This window comes from Lactuca virosa, chromosome 4 (assembly GCF_052849685.1).
Source record: "Lactuca virosa cultivar CGN04683 chromosome 4, Lactuca_virosa_CGN04683_v6, whole genome shotgun sequence".
Classification (NCBI taxonomy): domain Eukaryota; kingdom Viridiplantae; phylum Streptophyta; class Magnoliopsida; order Asterales; family Asteraceae; genus Lactuca; species Lactuca virosa.
In genome coordinates, this window is record NC_136429.1 from 393,970,482 (window position 1) to 393,985,774 (window position 15,293).

The 15,293-nt window shown below is 34.9% G+C and overlaps 1 protein-coding gene across 1 annotated transcript; it reads right to left on the bottom strand.

Moving 5' to 3' along the window:
* Positions 1 to 1,244: 1,244 nt before the first annotated feature.
* Positions 1,245 to 1,661, bottom strand: LOC145106440 (uncharacterized). The gene has a single exon (XM_079043411.1). The coding sequence runs from the start codon at positions 1,659 to 1,661 to the stop codon at positions 1,245 to 1,247; it is 417 nt and encodes a 138-aa protein (XP_078899537.1).
* Between the last annotated feature and the right edge of the window lie 13,632 nt (positions 1,662 to 15,293).

The following is a 15,293-nucleotide window of genomic DNA, read 5'->3' on the forward strand; positions in this document are numbered from 1 at the left end:
CATGGACAAAGAAATTTTAGTGCCTTAGTAACCCCGTGACTCATCCTGATTAAAGTTTGAATCTTGTGTTTGCGGTAGTACGGGCCCATACTACCTTTCACACCTATTCATACTCATCACAATAATTGTCTCGCAGTCCCCAAGTTACTACTCCTAAAAATCACAAAAGCAATTTAACACATATAGATGTGTCTAAGTAATCATATACAACAAATTTCCTAGAATCTAATAGGATTTCTCCCATGCATATCTTCAACCGCAATTTCACTTCCCAATCCTCGGTATAAATTCTTTCTCGTGTAGTGTCCTATCTACAATGCATATTATACCATAATTTATTCTTAACCAACCATTATGTTGAAATCATAATTTCTTATTGTCATGCATCGAACAATGTAACATAACCATAAGTTTTATAACTTCTGAACTTATTACAACATTTATTTATTCTTCATGACTTATATATTAGGCTACACATCCTATTATTATCTATATAGGATGATCACTTTGAGTCTTGAACCTTGGAGAAGTGGTTTCCTTCTATTTTCTTCCTTAAACATCACCTGTTCTGCATCCAAGATCATATGGAATGCCCTTGCCTTTGGCACATTTAATTTGACAACTCCTTTTTCTTCGGACATTCTTCCTTGGAATGCCCGACTTCTCCACATTCGAAGCACAACTTTTGGTCGGTTGTACATTTGCTAGCATAGTGACCAGTCTTGCCACATCTGTAGCAGGTCACTCCTCTAGGCATAGTCCATCATGCTTCACCTTGCACTTCTGGGCACTATCCATAATGCTTGACCTGCTTCTGCATCCAAGATCATCTGGAATGCCCTCTCCTTTGGCGTATTTGATTTCTCAGCTCCTTTCTTCTTTAGACAATCATCCTTGAAATTTACTTACTTCTCCACATTCGAAGCACAACTTTTGGTCGGTTGTAAATTTGCTAGCATAGTGACCAGTTTTGCTATATCTATAACAAGCCACTCCTTCTGGGCATTGTCCATCATGCTTTACCTTGCACTTTTCACACCACCTTGTTTCACTTTTATCCCAAAACTTACTATTGTTGGGGTCAGATCAAGAATTTTCCCTTCTTGTTGCGACTCCATCACCTTCCTCATTTCGCCAACTTCAATCTTGTCGGCACTTGTCCTATTGATCATGTCCTCTACTGACCTTGTGGCCTAGATGGCTGCCTCAAAAGTATGTACCTGCTTAACCGGCACATAATACTCCTATGATAGTCCCTTGGAGTACCTATCAATCTTGGATAATTCATCGGGGACCACATGCAAAGAAAATTCCATTTCGTCAGTGAAATCATTAGTATATTCATCAACAGTCATGCTTCCCTTCTTCAATGTTAGGAGTTGATTCTCTAACTCCAACATGTTCTCAGCTGAGTAAAATCTACGCTTGAAGTGGTTTAAGAATTCTTCCCACATCAGTTGCAACTGATTTTTAGGGATTAATGTTTTTCCTAATGTATTCCACCAACGGATTGTTGCACCCTTAAATTGTCTCACATCAAAGGTGGTTTGAATCTTTCCAGTGTAACCGCATGTGACGAAGGCTAGTTCCATTTTAGAAATCCAGTCCATTACTCCCACTGTATACTCCTTCCCGTTAAATGATGACGACTTGCAAGTCATGTAATCCTTATACTTGCAGTAGCCTCTAGGCTCATCATTTCTTCAGATATCTTGATAACTCTCAGACTAATTTTTTTCCTTCCTGCACCATTGTTGATTGAGAAGGAATCGACCCATGGTAATTCGATCAAAGAATATCGGTTCGTTGATCACTGTTACTCCACCCCTAGCGTTAGCTAGCCTTGGGTTAGGAGTTCCATAAACTCATGCCTTTATTGATATAACATGTTTTGCATCAAGAGAACTTCATCCATATGGGCTGAGTAGCTCCTGCTCTGACGTTTTGAGGTGATGTACCTCGTTCACTATTGACGACTCTACTGCTCCTTGTGATCGTCATGACGTTCTATGCTCATACGTTCAAGTATTTTAATATAGTAATACTTTACTTATTATATATATATACACACACACACAGATATATATATATATATATATATATATATATATATATATATATATATATATATATATATATATATATATATATATAAGCAATTAAGGCATTTTCCCATAGTATGCTATCATATAAACCATTTAGCATATAATAGCAATTAAGGCACATTCCCTAAGTATGCTAGTGCTTGTGTCAATTTAGGTATACTACCTAAAGTAAAATAGACACACACATATCACAACCATTGCTTAGCATTCTAAGTTTAAGTCTAGAAATTCGCTAAAATTCCTAGTTCTTTTAAACTAATGCTCTGATACCAACTGTGATATCCCTAATTTTCAAGTAGGGGTGAGCATTTGGACCGGTGGACCAGACCGGACCGGACTGGACCATTTTTTTGGACCCCCGGGCCGGTTCTCGGTTCTAGGAATCCATGAAAACCGGTCCGGTTTTTTCCCGGTCCGGTCCGGTTTTTACCGGGTTTAGAACCGGTTGGACCCGATTTAAAAAAAAACAATTGTAATCTGTGAAAAAATTTAAACAACCATAACTCGTTCGTTTTAAGTCGGATTGACACGCGGTTTTTTCCAACGTTTAATTTACAGTTTGTACATGAATTTAAACTATAATTTTGTTGATTTTGGTATTATATTCAATGAGTTACAGTCTTTCAAAGTTGAGCTATCAAAGCTGAAAATTTTCAGCTTTTCAGCAACATTTTTAAAATTTTGTAATCTGTGAAAATGTTTAAACAACCATAACTCATTCGTTTTAAGACGGATTGACGCGCGGTTTTTTCCAACATTTAATTTACAGTTTGTAGATGAATTTAGACTATAATTTTGTTGATTTTGGTATTATATTCAATGAGTTACAGTCTTTCAAAGTTGAGCTATCAAAGCTGAAAATTTTCAGCTTTTCAACAAGATTTTTAAAATTTTGTAATCTGTGAAAATTTTTAAACAACCATAACTCATTCGTTTTAAGTCGGATTGAGCTGCGGTTTTTTCCAACATTTAGTTTACAGTTTGTAGATAAATTTAGACTATAATTTTGTTGACTTTGGTATTATATTCAGTGAGTTACAATCCTTCAAAATTGAGCTATCAAAGCTGAAATATTTCAACTGTTTAACTATTATTTTAGACTATAATTCTGAATTTTATGTATCTTTGACAAATAAATCATATGAAAGGGATCTTTGTGAACTTGATTTATATGTTAGTTGCTTTTATTTGGAAAATTAATTTTGCAAGTTATAATATTATAACATCAAGGTAGATTAGTTATGCATGAAACAGAAACGTAGTCATTTTTACAAGTTGTATCGTATCAAACCCAATAACATATTCGTTTTAACGAGTTCTATCAAACCCAAAAACTTATTTTAACGACTTGTAATCTATGCAATTAAAGTTGTACCGGTCCAAACGGGTCCAAGAACCGGAAAACCCGGACCTGGACCCGGACCCGGACACGGACACAGACACGACTAATCCGGTCCGGTTCACGGTCCACAATATTCTCCATAACCGGTCCGGTCCAAGAGCCGGTCCGGTCCGGTCCGGTCTGGTTCGGTCCAAATGCTCACCCCTATTTTCAAGGTCCGAAAAGACCTTTTTATTTATGCTTATTTTAAATTAGAGTGATCTTTATAAATGCATAATTGGTCCCATAAAAAGTATTTTCGAACAAAATGTTTTTCATTGATTATTAAACTTGGATGTCCTGATACAAAATATCAGCATAAACATTACTGGCCTTACATTAACTTATTGTACCAAAGGCCTAAAATCCTTCAATCTCTCAGTGGATTGTACCTTCATACTGTTTCCTATGATACAATGAAATTGAGTACGTTAGGTTGGGAAACCTAGTGAGCATGTAGGGTTTTCAACCCATAATATCGTAATTATATATTTTTCACAATAAACAAACAATCCCGATTACCCATTCCTATTACCCTTATTTTATAATCCCTAATGCTATTCTCAAGAGACCTATCCTAAAGGATATTAATGAGTAGACAATACTGCTTTGGGGAATCTGTAGCAATACGTGTCAACAAGGCAACCCTGAGGGGAATAGATTACCCAGATCAACAACTTTCCTTTTTCCCTGAAAAGTATGATCATTAACACCTACAGGTGACAAACCTACTAGTTTTCCACTGGACTATCTAGAATAGTCAGTGGTCGTCACCTATACTCTATTAGATGACTGGTCCAGTAATAGAATGTGTGACCTCTCACCATTATTTTATTTTCCCAAAAACCCTTTATTACCCAATACGAAGATGATAAAGTAATTTAAATTAGTAAAATCATGTTATAGCACAAATATCAAATACACAGATAACAAGCACACATAGCATTTTATAGATACTTCACATCAATGTGTAAGCTGAAAGTAACTATGCACTATCTTGATAAAGTGGATGGCTAGTGATTTGGGCAGAGCTTTGCCTAACACCATGACTTTTCCTCTTGACTTGACCTATGTATGATTATTACTAAGCCGTAGTATGATATTCCTTATGACTAATGATAGTCTAGATTCCTCAACAATCCCAATGTTGACATCAAGATCTATCAAGTAAGGAACAACTAGGTAGGATCATATCGGAGTTAGGGCTCGTTTTGTATATAGAGTATACTGTTTGGAAATCCCACTTTAAACACCTCACTAAATCCAACCTAGAAGTAGATCAATCAGTATAATGACTTTGGAATCACTGATAAATCTTACTTATATGTTCAAAATAATGACTATGACTATAATTATAAGTTACACTTAAAGAACAGTAAGTGTAGTTCAACTTATAGAGTATTATGATGAAAACCGAGAATTATGCGGGAAAAAATCTGACCCGTGAGCTTCTAATTTCCGGTATCTGCCACCGCATGGCCTTGTTAAAGTAACCGGGAACTAGGGAGTAAAGGGAGCAAGGGTTAGAAATTATCTCCAGAGGATTCGGGGGAAAGATGTGAGAAATGAGCCGAGAAAAGCAGAATTTATAGGTTGGAAACAGAAGCCCGCCACACACCTGCTTCCCTGCGCTTTATGCACTTGGCCGAGGGTGCTGACTTGGCGTCGTCTGGATGGTGACACGCGTCACAATGTTGTAGTATGTCAGAGGTGCGTCACGCACCTTGTCGGCCGGTGCGCCTGAGATCGATTTTTTTTTATAAAACTTCAAAAATTCGTATCTTCTTCATACAAGCTCTGTTTTCGATGTATCTTATATCCACGCATAACTATCGACAAGAGCTACAACTTTTATTTAGACTCCGTCGGTTAATTTTGACTTTATTTTTAAAGTTATATTTTTAACAGGCTTAGATTATTAAAGTCTATCAAAAATTCATAATTCACTCGCCCGACGCCCGTTCTCGACTGTCTTTATATCGACAGACTCCTATTAATGAGTTCTTTAACTTTCATTTAGATTTTTTTTCCTAGCAATCGACCAATTTCAATTTTGGTTTCTGAGCCGTATACTACAACGCTAAAACTTTGAAAAATCATAACTTTCTCTCACGAACTCAAATTTGGACGTTCTTTATATTCATGTTCTTGGTTTTACCACTACTACAAATTTCGTTTAGATTACTTGGCTAATAAATAATCTATCAAAAATTCACTTTTTGCGATACGCAGAGCCGTGTCAGTTTATTCTCGAAACTTAAAAAAAACATAACTTCTTCATACGAAGTCAGATTTCAGAGTTCTTTATATGCACGAAATCCTTGTATCATATACAATATTTTTGGTTAAGATTTTTTTATCCTAAATAATCTTTTATCAAAAAGTCATATTTATCCCTTATTATATCTTAATTGTCTAGGTTGTATCTGCGGGCGTTACATTTAACATATTAGTTAATATAATATACTAAGAGTTTTTAAATTTGGGCCCAAACCTTAACGGGGCCCTGGGTCATTGCCCAAGTTTCCCCACCCATTGGGTCGGGCCTGATGATAAGTAACAGAGTTTCATCACATGATCAACTAGCTAGTTTATAATTAGAAACTATAGGGAAATGCTTGTTTTTTAATCTCTGGTAATAGAAATTCATGAGTTCGAGTCAGTTAGATTATTCTTAATTGATATTGTGGTTAGAGAAGCTCGTAGCACACCTTCTTAATCAAGGTCACAAATCAAATAAGCACTTCATGAAAATCGACTAGCATTAAATGTAAGAATAACCAAATCCAAAAGGAGCCAAAAGCTTACATTACCATTTTTGTGAATACTACTCCATGGTTTAAAATAAAATGAGAACATATATAAAAACCATTTTTTACTAATTAATTTGAAGATCTATTACTCAATTAAGAAGTTAACTAACAAACTGCCATTCAAATACTTGAACTCATTAATAAAGTGTTGGATTTTATTCAAACTTTGGTTTCAAAAACACAAAGATGGCAATAAAACATTTAAGATTTAAACAACATAAAACTAGTTTATATCCACCAAATATCTTTTGCATGAACATGAAACACCTAAACAACCATAGAAGGAAGAAAGTAACAACGTTTGAAGACTTTCTAGAAGTATCCATTAACAATAACCAAGTTGACTTGAATGCTAGTTCTTCGTTGCATAATAAACTCTTAAGCCTTTATGAACAAAAACCAACCTTTTGTTTTAAAGGAGAGCATAAATGTATCACCCTTAAACTAATGTCGTAACACTTTAAGAGAGAGAGAGAGAGAGAGAGAGAGAGAGACTCACGGAAATGATCAACGAGGAAATAAAGACCACATGAAAGCCTTTAATGGGTCGGGTCAGGTACACAATCCGAAATCGTTTTCGGAATGGACTATTCCGAAAACGATGATTATTTTGCAAAAAAACATTTTATAATGGTAATTTTTTTTTAAAAAAACACAAAATATATTAGATTACTCAATTTCCCTGCTTTATAAAAGTTTGCTTAGGTTCTACATACTTTACAGAAGTTTAAAGGGTTTTTAAACTGCATGTTACAGGATAAGCATGAAAAAATAAAGTATTTTAATAAAACATACAAGAGCTAATGAATTTTATACGATAATTTCAGTTCCTTGAATTTGGATAGAAAATGTCATACAGAAACTATAACTATTAGATGCATGGAATAATATGACCTAAATCATTAATTAGATCTCTTTATGGGGCCGGTCCACATCATTCGTAGGAGTAAATGGTTGACGGAACTTAGTAGTTAAGGTTAACGAGTCGTGTGATGGACCCAATACAAAACCTAGGATTAATCGTGATAGGAGTTGTGCTCCTCAAGGCCATATCTTCTTTGCTTACAAGTATGGTATTACTTGGTCGTTGGTCCCACTTTCAATCCCACAATTCCATCTTTAGAATCCCATCTCATTTAAATGCATTGGTAGTAACAATAATGCATTATATTACTCTTGTTTTGTGTTGTATTAATATTATAATACTCTAACAACTTACTAACGCATTATAGTAATTTTAATGTACTTTAAATAATTTTAGTTAATGTTTATAAACTATAAAATCCGTTTTTAAAAGTAAGTAAACCTACCTTAGTGGTTAAGAACGTTGCCTTGCTTTTACAATTCCAGTGGGCAGACATGGATCTTTCTAGCATTGACATCAACCAAAACACGTTTTTCTCATGTTGTGTGTAGGACTGTAGGGTGATGCCAACTTGTTTTGGAATGTTGATTGGCTAGGGATAGGAACGGATCCACGAGAGGTATTAGCGTCCAACGGTCAACAATATGATCAAGTTGGATAATAATGGTAATGCGATGAATCTTACAATTGTTTCCAACAGGCTTTATATTTTGAAGAGAATGGCTAAAAACACACCCCTATTTACTAAAAAAACAACCAATGCTAGAAAAACACCCTTAGTCAAATACCATAATTATACTAATTAATATTAATGATTAAAAAGCATTTTTTAATAATTAAGTAATAATTAATATTTTACTTTTATTTAATAGATATTAGAAAACGTCCATTTTAAAAATTCATTAAAAGTAAGTCCACCTAAAAATTTCAGCCCATTTTTAAAACATAAAACCCTAACCCTAATACCATCAACTTTCTATTTCTCTCCGGAACACAATCAACGGCCACTCATCGGGGAAAAAACACAAAGATTAAGCTTATAAATAATATGTAAACAGTCGCCCGAGAATCTCAACAACCGGAGCATCGTCGCCACCGGTGCACCGTCGCCGCTATACAAACAACACCATCAGACCTCTGCCTCCGGTTCCGACCACTCTTCATGTCTCTCACGTTCAATTGTGGTTGCCCACGGTAGGCTGCCGACGTTTTGCTATCTGTCTTCATCTTTGTCTCTCGATCTTTCTCTTTTTCCCTTTCTGTTTCTCCTAGAGGTGGCCGACGGTAGCAATTCGACAGGACTACGATGGTCGCTGTCGGCAGTGATGGAAGTGGTTTTAGGGCTCGGTTACTCTAATGTTTCCACTGTGATTTATAAGATTACTAATTGAATAAGAACACAATTTTTTATCAGATATAGATGTATAAGATTGCTAATAATAAGAAAAACATTTTTTATCAGATATATTTAATGCATGAAAGAAAAAGCAAAGAAATTCTTGATTTTTTATTTTTGTCACGGATTACAATGTGGTAATCTTTCAATTTTTGCACTATTTTTTAAGATTTAATGGGGCACAAACTTTAAGATTTAAGAGTGGTTTTTTAGTAGAAAAAGTTAATTTTAAAATAAGGGTGTTATGGGGTGTTTAAAACAATGTACACATACATCTTACTAATATTATCTAGGACGTTTTTTTTGTTTTTATTTTATTTTATTTTATTTAGGACACTAAACATTTATTTATAAATTTATCGCTCAAGATAATACGATAGAAAACTTTGTTCATATTTCTTTTAAAAAAGGCCATTAACTTTATATCTGCTTAGTTTGTTGGTTTATAAATATATTAATACGTATTTGACTATTTGTGAAGCCAACTAGATAACTAAATTATAAATAATAAGCGTTGTATTCAAATAATAAAAGAATACAGCAACTATTTTATGCAAACAATAAGTACATAGAGTAATAAACAAAAATGATTTGCTCCTTGTCCGACAAATTAACAATGAAAACTGTGAAAGGGACATGATAATTTTTTTATGGCCATGCTCTCTGATCATAATAGCCTTTTTAAGATAATAATCTTTGACTTTTAGTTTTATGCGTATATAAACACACTAAGGCACTAAGTGTCCTACATTTATTGCTGTCAGCATGTTTATTCGGAAAGTGTTGTTCGCGGTAAACACCACCCCTTTCGGAAAACAATGCAATTTTAATCAATAAAAATATTTCAAAATTTAATTAGAGTGTCTATATAATAAATGATGTGTCTTTTTAACCAACCCCATTGTTATTTTTGCCAAGGGCAATTGTCAACGGTGAAAACATACGTTCATTCAATCATTTGGCATGTATGACTTTTACCCAATAAATTTCATGTGTATTTTTACTAATGTGTATTATACAACTCTTCAAGCATGATATGTTTATTTCACGAAAAAAAAAAGAGTTGGTAGGCAAGAAATAACACCACATCTCATTCATAGACAAAACATGACAAAAATTGTAAAAGCTTATGTGAAATCTACATGTCACCAAATTTTCGTAGACAAAAACATCACGACACTGTTTGTAACATTCCAAAAATTTTAAAATTTTAAACTTTTCAAAACAACCCATTTACTAATAAAAGTGTTTACAAAACCATAGTTTCCAAAACATGATTTAAAATCAGAGTCTCCCAAAATCCAATCAATTGTAAAACCAAGGATGTTTACAGTCACGCCTTCGCCTTGCCACAGTCCTCTCAAAAACCTGAAACCATAAACAAAACTGTAAGCACAGAGCTTAGTGAGTTCCCCCAAAGTACCAACACATAATATATAACATATTCAAATAACAACATGTACTGGGTCCACATCTAAAGATTGGATTACCCCTGAGCCCACAGTATGTGTCTGGCTTGCCTATCGGGCCCACAACTCATATCTAGCTTGCTCTAGAGCCCACAACATAAGTCTGGCTTGCACTCGGGGCCCACAACTTATGTTTGGCTTGCTCCCTGACCCAATTAGTCATCAAACTGGAATACCAATGTTCAACCCTCAGTACGAGTCTGGCATACCAACCGGTCCTTAGCTCGTATCTAGAATGCTATTGAGCCCTCAGTATGAGTCTGACATGCCCTACCCGGTCCTCAGCTCATATCTGGAATGGTCCAATACCCTCAAGCCCTCAGTACGAGTCTGACATACCACCCGGTCCTCAGCTCGTATCTGGAATGCATCTAAGCCCTCAGTATGAGTTTGGCATACCACTCGGTCCTCAACTCATATCTAGAATGCTTTAGGGTTTGTTGGCTACAACACGAAGCAGTACAACCTCAACCCAACACAATATGTCTACAAATAACAACATGTGCATATAATCATGCAGACAGAGTCATAGGTAGTCCTACATATTTACCAGACTAGCAAATCAATAACTAGCATAATCATGCATATCTATTACATACTTAACATATCAGTGAATATCAGGATATCAAAGCATATGGGCCGGCCTTGGTGCCTTCGACCCGTAAGTATAGTGAGGAAAAATCACTTCGATCCACTGATAATCAAATAACAGCTCGGACCGTCGAACCGGATGACCTCACGCCAGCTAACAATAATTACAATCTTAATCAATAATTAACCCGATAACCCAAAATATCCTTAGGTCAAACTGTTGGATTAATGTCTAAGTCCATAACTATAATTGGTAAGACTTGACCCGACCCGGCATGGTCCATTTGGGTTGCATGGCATCATGCATTTGGATAGACTATAATGAGAGAAATAACACTTAAGGTTGGTTAATATATTATAAGTTCTAATATATTAATAAGGTTATTTAATTAGTATTGATCAAGAATTAATTTGGAATTAATTAAGTGATCAAAAGGAGACTAATTAAATATATGGGTTGATTGTGTAAATCATTCATTCTTATATATGTGCGCTTGTGATCCAAGATTACTTATGTTGGACTAAGTCCATGGGGTGACCCATGGATACTCCATGGAGGTTAAAATCCATGGAGCATAAGGAATGGGTAAAGTTATGAGTTACATGGTGTAACCCTAATAGCCACCATATAAAAGAATCCCATGGCTCAAGAAATCGTGGACTAATGTGTGAGTGTGAGGGCTAGACGATTTCAAGGAGTGTTCAAGTTTCTCTCAAGTTATTCCAAGTGTATTTGGTGTTGTGTGAACCATTTGAGGTGTCACTTGGGGCACTAGGCACTCAAGCTTCATGAAGACATTCTACATAAAAAAGGTATGTATTCTATCTTGTTATATTTATTATTTTGTATGCTAGATTAGGATAATACCTTGGATGTTCATAATTGTATGTATAATAGAGAAAACATAGATCCAAGGTATTTAGGGTTGCATGTACACTTAGGAGTGTTAGAATGCTCATAACCCAACAGTGGTATCAGAGACTAGGCTTGTTTTCTTGTTATACTTGCAAAAGTAGCTGAAAAATCGAGTTTGATGCATATATTCGATTGTTTTGGCTGGAATTGGACTAGGAACATTACCCTAAGATGTTTTTGGACTTATAAACTTGTTTTTGATGTGGTAATGTTCATGCTAATCCAATTTCTAAGATAATTGTCATAATTTCAAGATTTGTATTAGTTTGTATGTTCATGCTAATTTCTTGAAGATTGATGATTTGAATTATCTTGTTCTTATGAGGTTCTTAGATTAATAGAAAAGTTGTGTGAAATAGTTGTTTTCAATCCATTTTAATCTAAGAGTTGATTCCAAAGTGTGTTTTTGTAACTTATTCTCAAGTTATATGAAAAGTCACATTTAAGAATCATAAAACTCATAAAAGTTGGCAAAGGTTACAAAATGAAGAGTCTAGTTCTAATTAAATGGTTTTATGACTCCATAACTTGTCCTCAAGTTATGGAGGTTCAAGAGTCTCTTCATTAAATTAAAAAAAAAGTGTAACCTTAATTAGTTCCATAAGTTACAATAAAAAAAAGTTATTTTTTATTAATTAGTTTAAAGTCTTCCATAACTTGTCCTCAAGTTATGGAACTTGAAGAGTTTTTTTTAATTAAAACTACTTTAAACTCATAAGTTATGGAATTAATTAGTTTTGAATAGTTTCAAAACTTGCCCTCAAGTTTTGGAATTTGAAAAGTTTTCACTTATGAATACTTTAATTCCAAGTTAGCCCTTAGAATTTTAAAAGTTAAAATTCAACCCTTATACTTTATAATATTATAAGTTAATAATATTTATATATATGTATAAGAGTAAAGTCAGTCTTACCGTTAGTAGGCCTCATTCACGAAGCCGGTCTATAAGGGGGGTATAAGGTTACTGCCTATAAAATGGCAGTTTAATGGGTGTCCACTCTCACCCACCGCTTCCTTGACTGGTGGAGGGTCGTTAGCCGAACGGGTAGGACAAGGACTATAATTCTCCTTTCATTAAAAGTATTAATGATAAATACTAAGTAACTAAACTCTTATTAATACCCAATCTTAGTTACTTAGGAAAATGTGAATTTGGTGCTAACCCATGAAATTACACTTTGCACTTTGCTTAAGTCGTTAGTGGAGCGTGTGTGGTTAACCGGCACACTAACCTGGACTTAACAAGGTAGGCAAAGGGTAACTTAATATTTATCATAGTATCGGTGGAGCGTGTGTGGTTTACCGGCACACTGATTAAGGGGTAAATATTAAGGGTACCAAGTATATTTGCATGGTTATTCACACCTTGTTTTGTGATCCTCGGCATCCCAGTTACAAAACCTGAAGGGCACACTCGAGATTGAAACATGCCTTTGAACAGTTCAATGAATCTCAAAGATCTAGGACTTTCAAATCCAATTAAAACCTAATAAATTATTTCGTTTTTCATGGTGGAAATTGGTGAATCGTCATTCACCTACCTTCAAATATTTTATAGCTTGGATTACGACATCCCTCTTCTAAGTTATAAAATAGTTTGTTGGGTCATAGCCTTAATATTTCATATTGGGTGTCATATTAAGGACTTTAAATCAACTATCTTGAATATCTCCCAAAAAGATGTCTGGTCTAGACATTTATGATCTTCCCAAATCTCTTGAAACAAGCTTTCCTAAATGAAGATGATGTCCCATGGATATCATACTTCTTTCACCTCCTCCAATTATTCTCCCTAACCCACAAGTTCCTAAAAAGTTTAAGGTCACTCAAGCCCTATTGGCAAGGCAAGGTCTAGGTGTGATCACATCTTGGAGATGTAGTCACATATTGACAAGCCGGGAGAGTTGGGTGTCAAAATCTTGAGAAAGTTGGTGGCTCAATTACTTTCTAAGTCACATAGTGAGTTCTTTTGGGAATCCTATGAAACAGACTAAGACAAGACCCTTAATGATCTTATCTATTTGCTAAGATCAACTTCCTAAAACGTTATGGACATTGACAATGATGACATTGGATATCCAGTAAAGCTCTCTCTTCCCAATGGAAAGGGATCGGCCATAGTCAACTCGGTTGACCCAATGGTAAAGAGAGAGGCGAAGTCTGAGATAGTCCCATTATCAAGGGTCCATAGGTAACTATTGCCAAAGGAAGGGGCATTGGTTACGAAGCTGCCAAATTTACTTAAGGATGTTAAAGTCAATAAGTTTGGCTCTACTTCAGGTAAAGTCCATTGTCTAACTCTATTAAGTACATGCTGATTCTGATCGCGAAGATGGATTTCAATCGCATGGTTCGGTGATCAGAATTTTGGGCTATTACTTAAGAGTTATGATATTTATATTGCTTAGGAATAGATAACAACAAGGTTTTCATATGGATTGTAAGGATAAATTTTTCCGCAAAGTTTTAAAATAAAAGAAAAAGGTTTTGATTTTATTTATTTTAAGTATCCTTACAATGGCATTTGTGAAAAGTTGTTGCTTATAAGATTCCATTGATAGAAATATTGGAAAAATGGATTTGATTCTTTCGGTTGTGGTAGTGTCTAATATTACCAAATAAGGAAAGATTCTCATCACCCAAGGTTCAATTGGACCGAAACTTGGAATCATGCAAGTTGTATAGTATGATGAATGAGAACTTTCAGCTTGGAAAATTAAGACTAATTCCTTATGTGAATAAGGAAAGGACTAAGGGATCGAGTACACATTCTTGTGCACTGGTCAAGTCCACCTCAAAAGATCAAGAAGACTATTCGTCATTATTTACTTAAGTTCAGTAAATATGGTTATACTTATAAGTTTAAGTATAAGTCTGTAGCATTGGAGAAGTTTCAATGTGAGACAGAACGAATAAGAAGAATCAAAGTATGGCAGAAAGATAAAAGTTTCTCAAATCTGAAAAGATGGGAGAGTACTTTAGTATCATGTTTATGATCATCTTAATGATTAAGATACCATATCACAATTGGTCCTCTAAAGTCATCTTAGTGCATTCTTATGACTAAGAAGAGGAGTCATGAATTGTTGAAATGGTTAAATCAAAAAGATGAGTCATACTTCGTTCCAAAACAATTCTTAGAGTCATACTCCAAGATTGTAAATTGAGTGACATATCTTAAAGAGGGTTTGTTAACACTAGTCAAATGTAAGAGTAAAAGGTTATCTACTCTTGTACATTTGAAATTGGTAAGTTGTGATGTTTTGGATAAAACAGAGACCAACTTAGGCCAATTGTGTAAAGTGTTAGTCTTGATAAAGAATCCGCACTATCTCTTGAATATTTGACCAAGGGAGTCTTATATGTCAAGAGGACAGTGGGAGTCTTAAAGCTCTTGAAAGTTTCAAGACTTAATCAAGAATAAAACCTAAAGTCCTTCACTAGCACACGAATTGAGGTTTATAACCTATCGTGTTGAAATTTTTGTGCCTATTCAAGTTGGCTTTGCATAGGAGTTCTGAGAGTTCTCAATTGGTTGCACAACTACTTGGAAGCAATGGCAGGCACCTGAGCTGCCAAATGGCAAGAATTTAAGATTGCACAAGTTTAATCAATATGAGTTTGGATTTGTCACTAACCTTGTCTTGTGATTATGGTTTTGACAAATTCACATGGATAAGAACACATACACTATTAAATCTAAGTGTCATAAGGTTTCTCTCGGATTCATGAAAATGATGGTGAGGAAACACTTTCA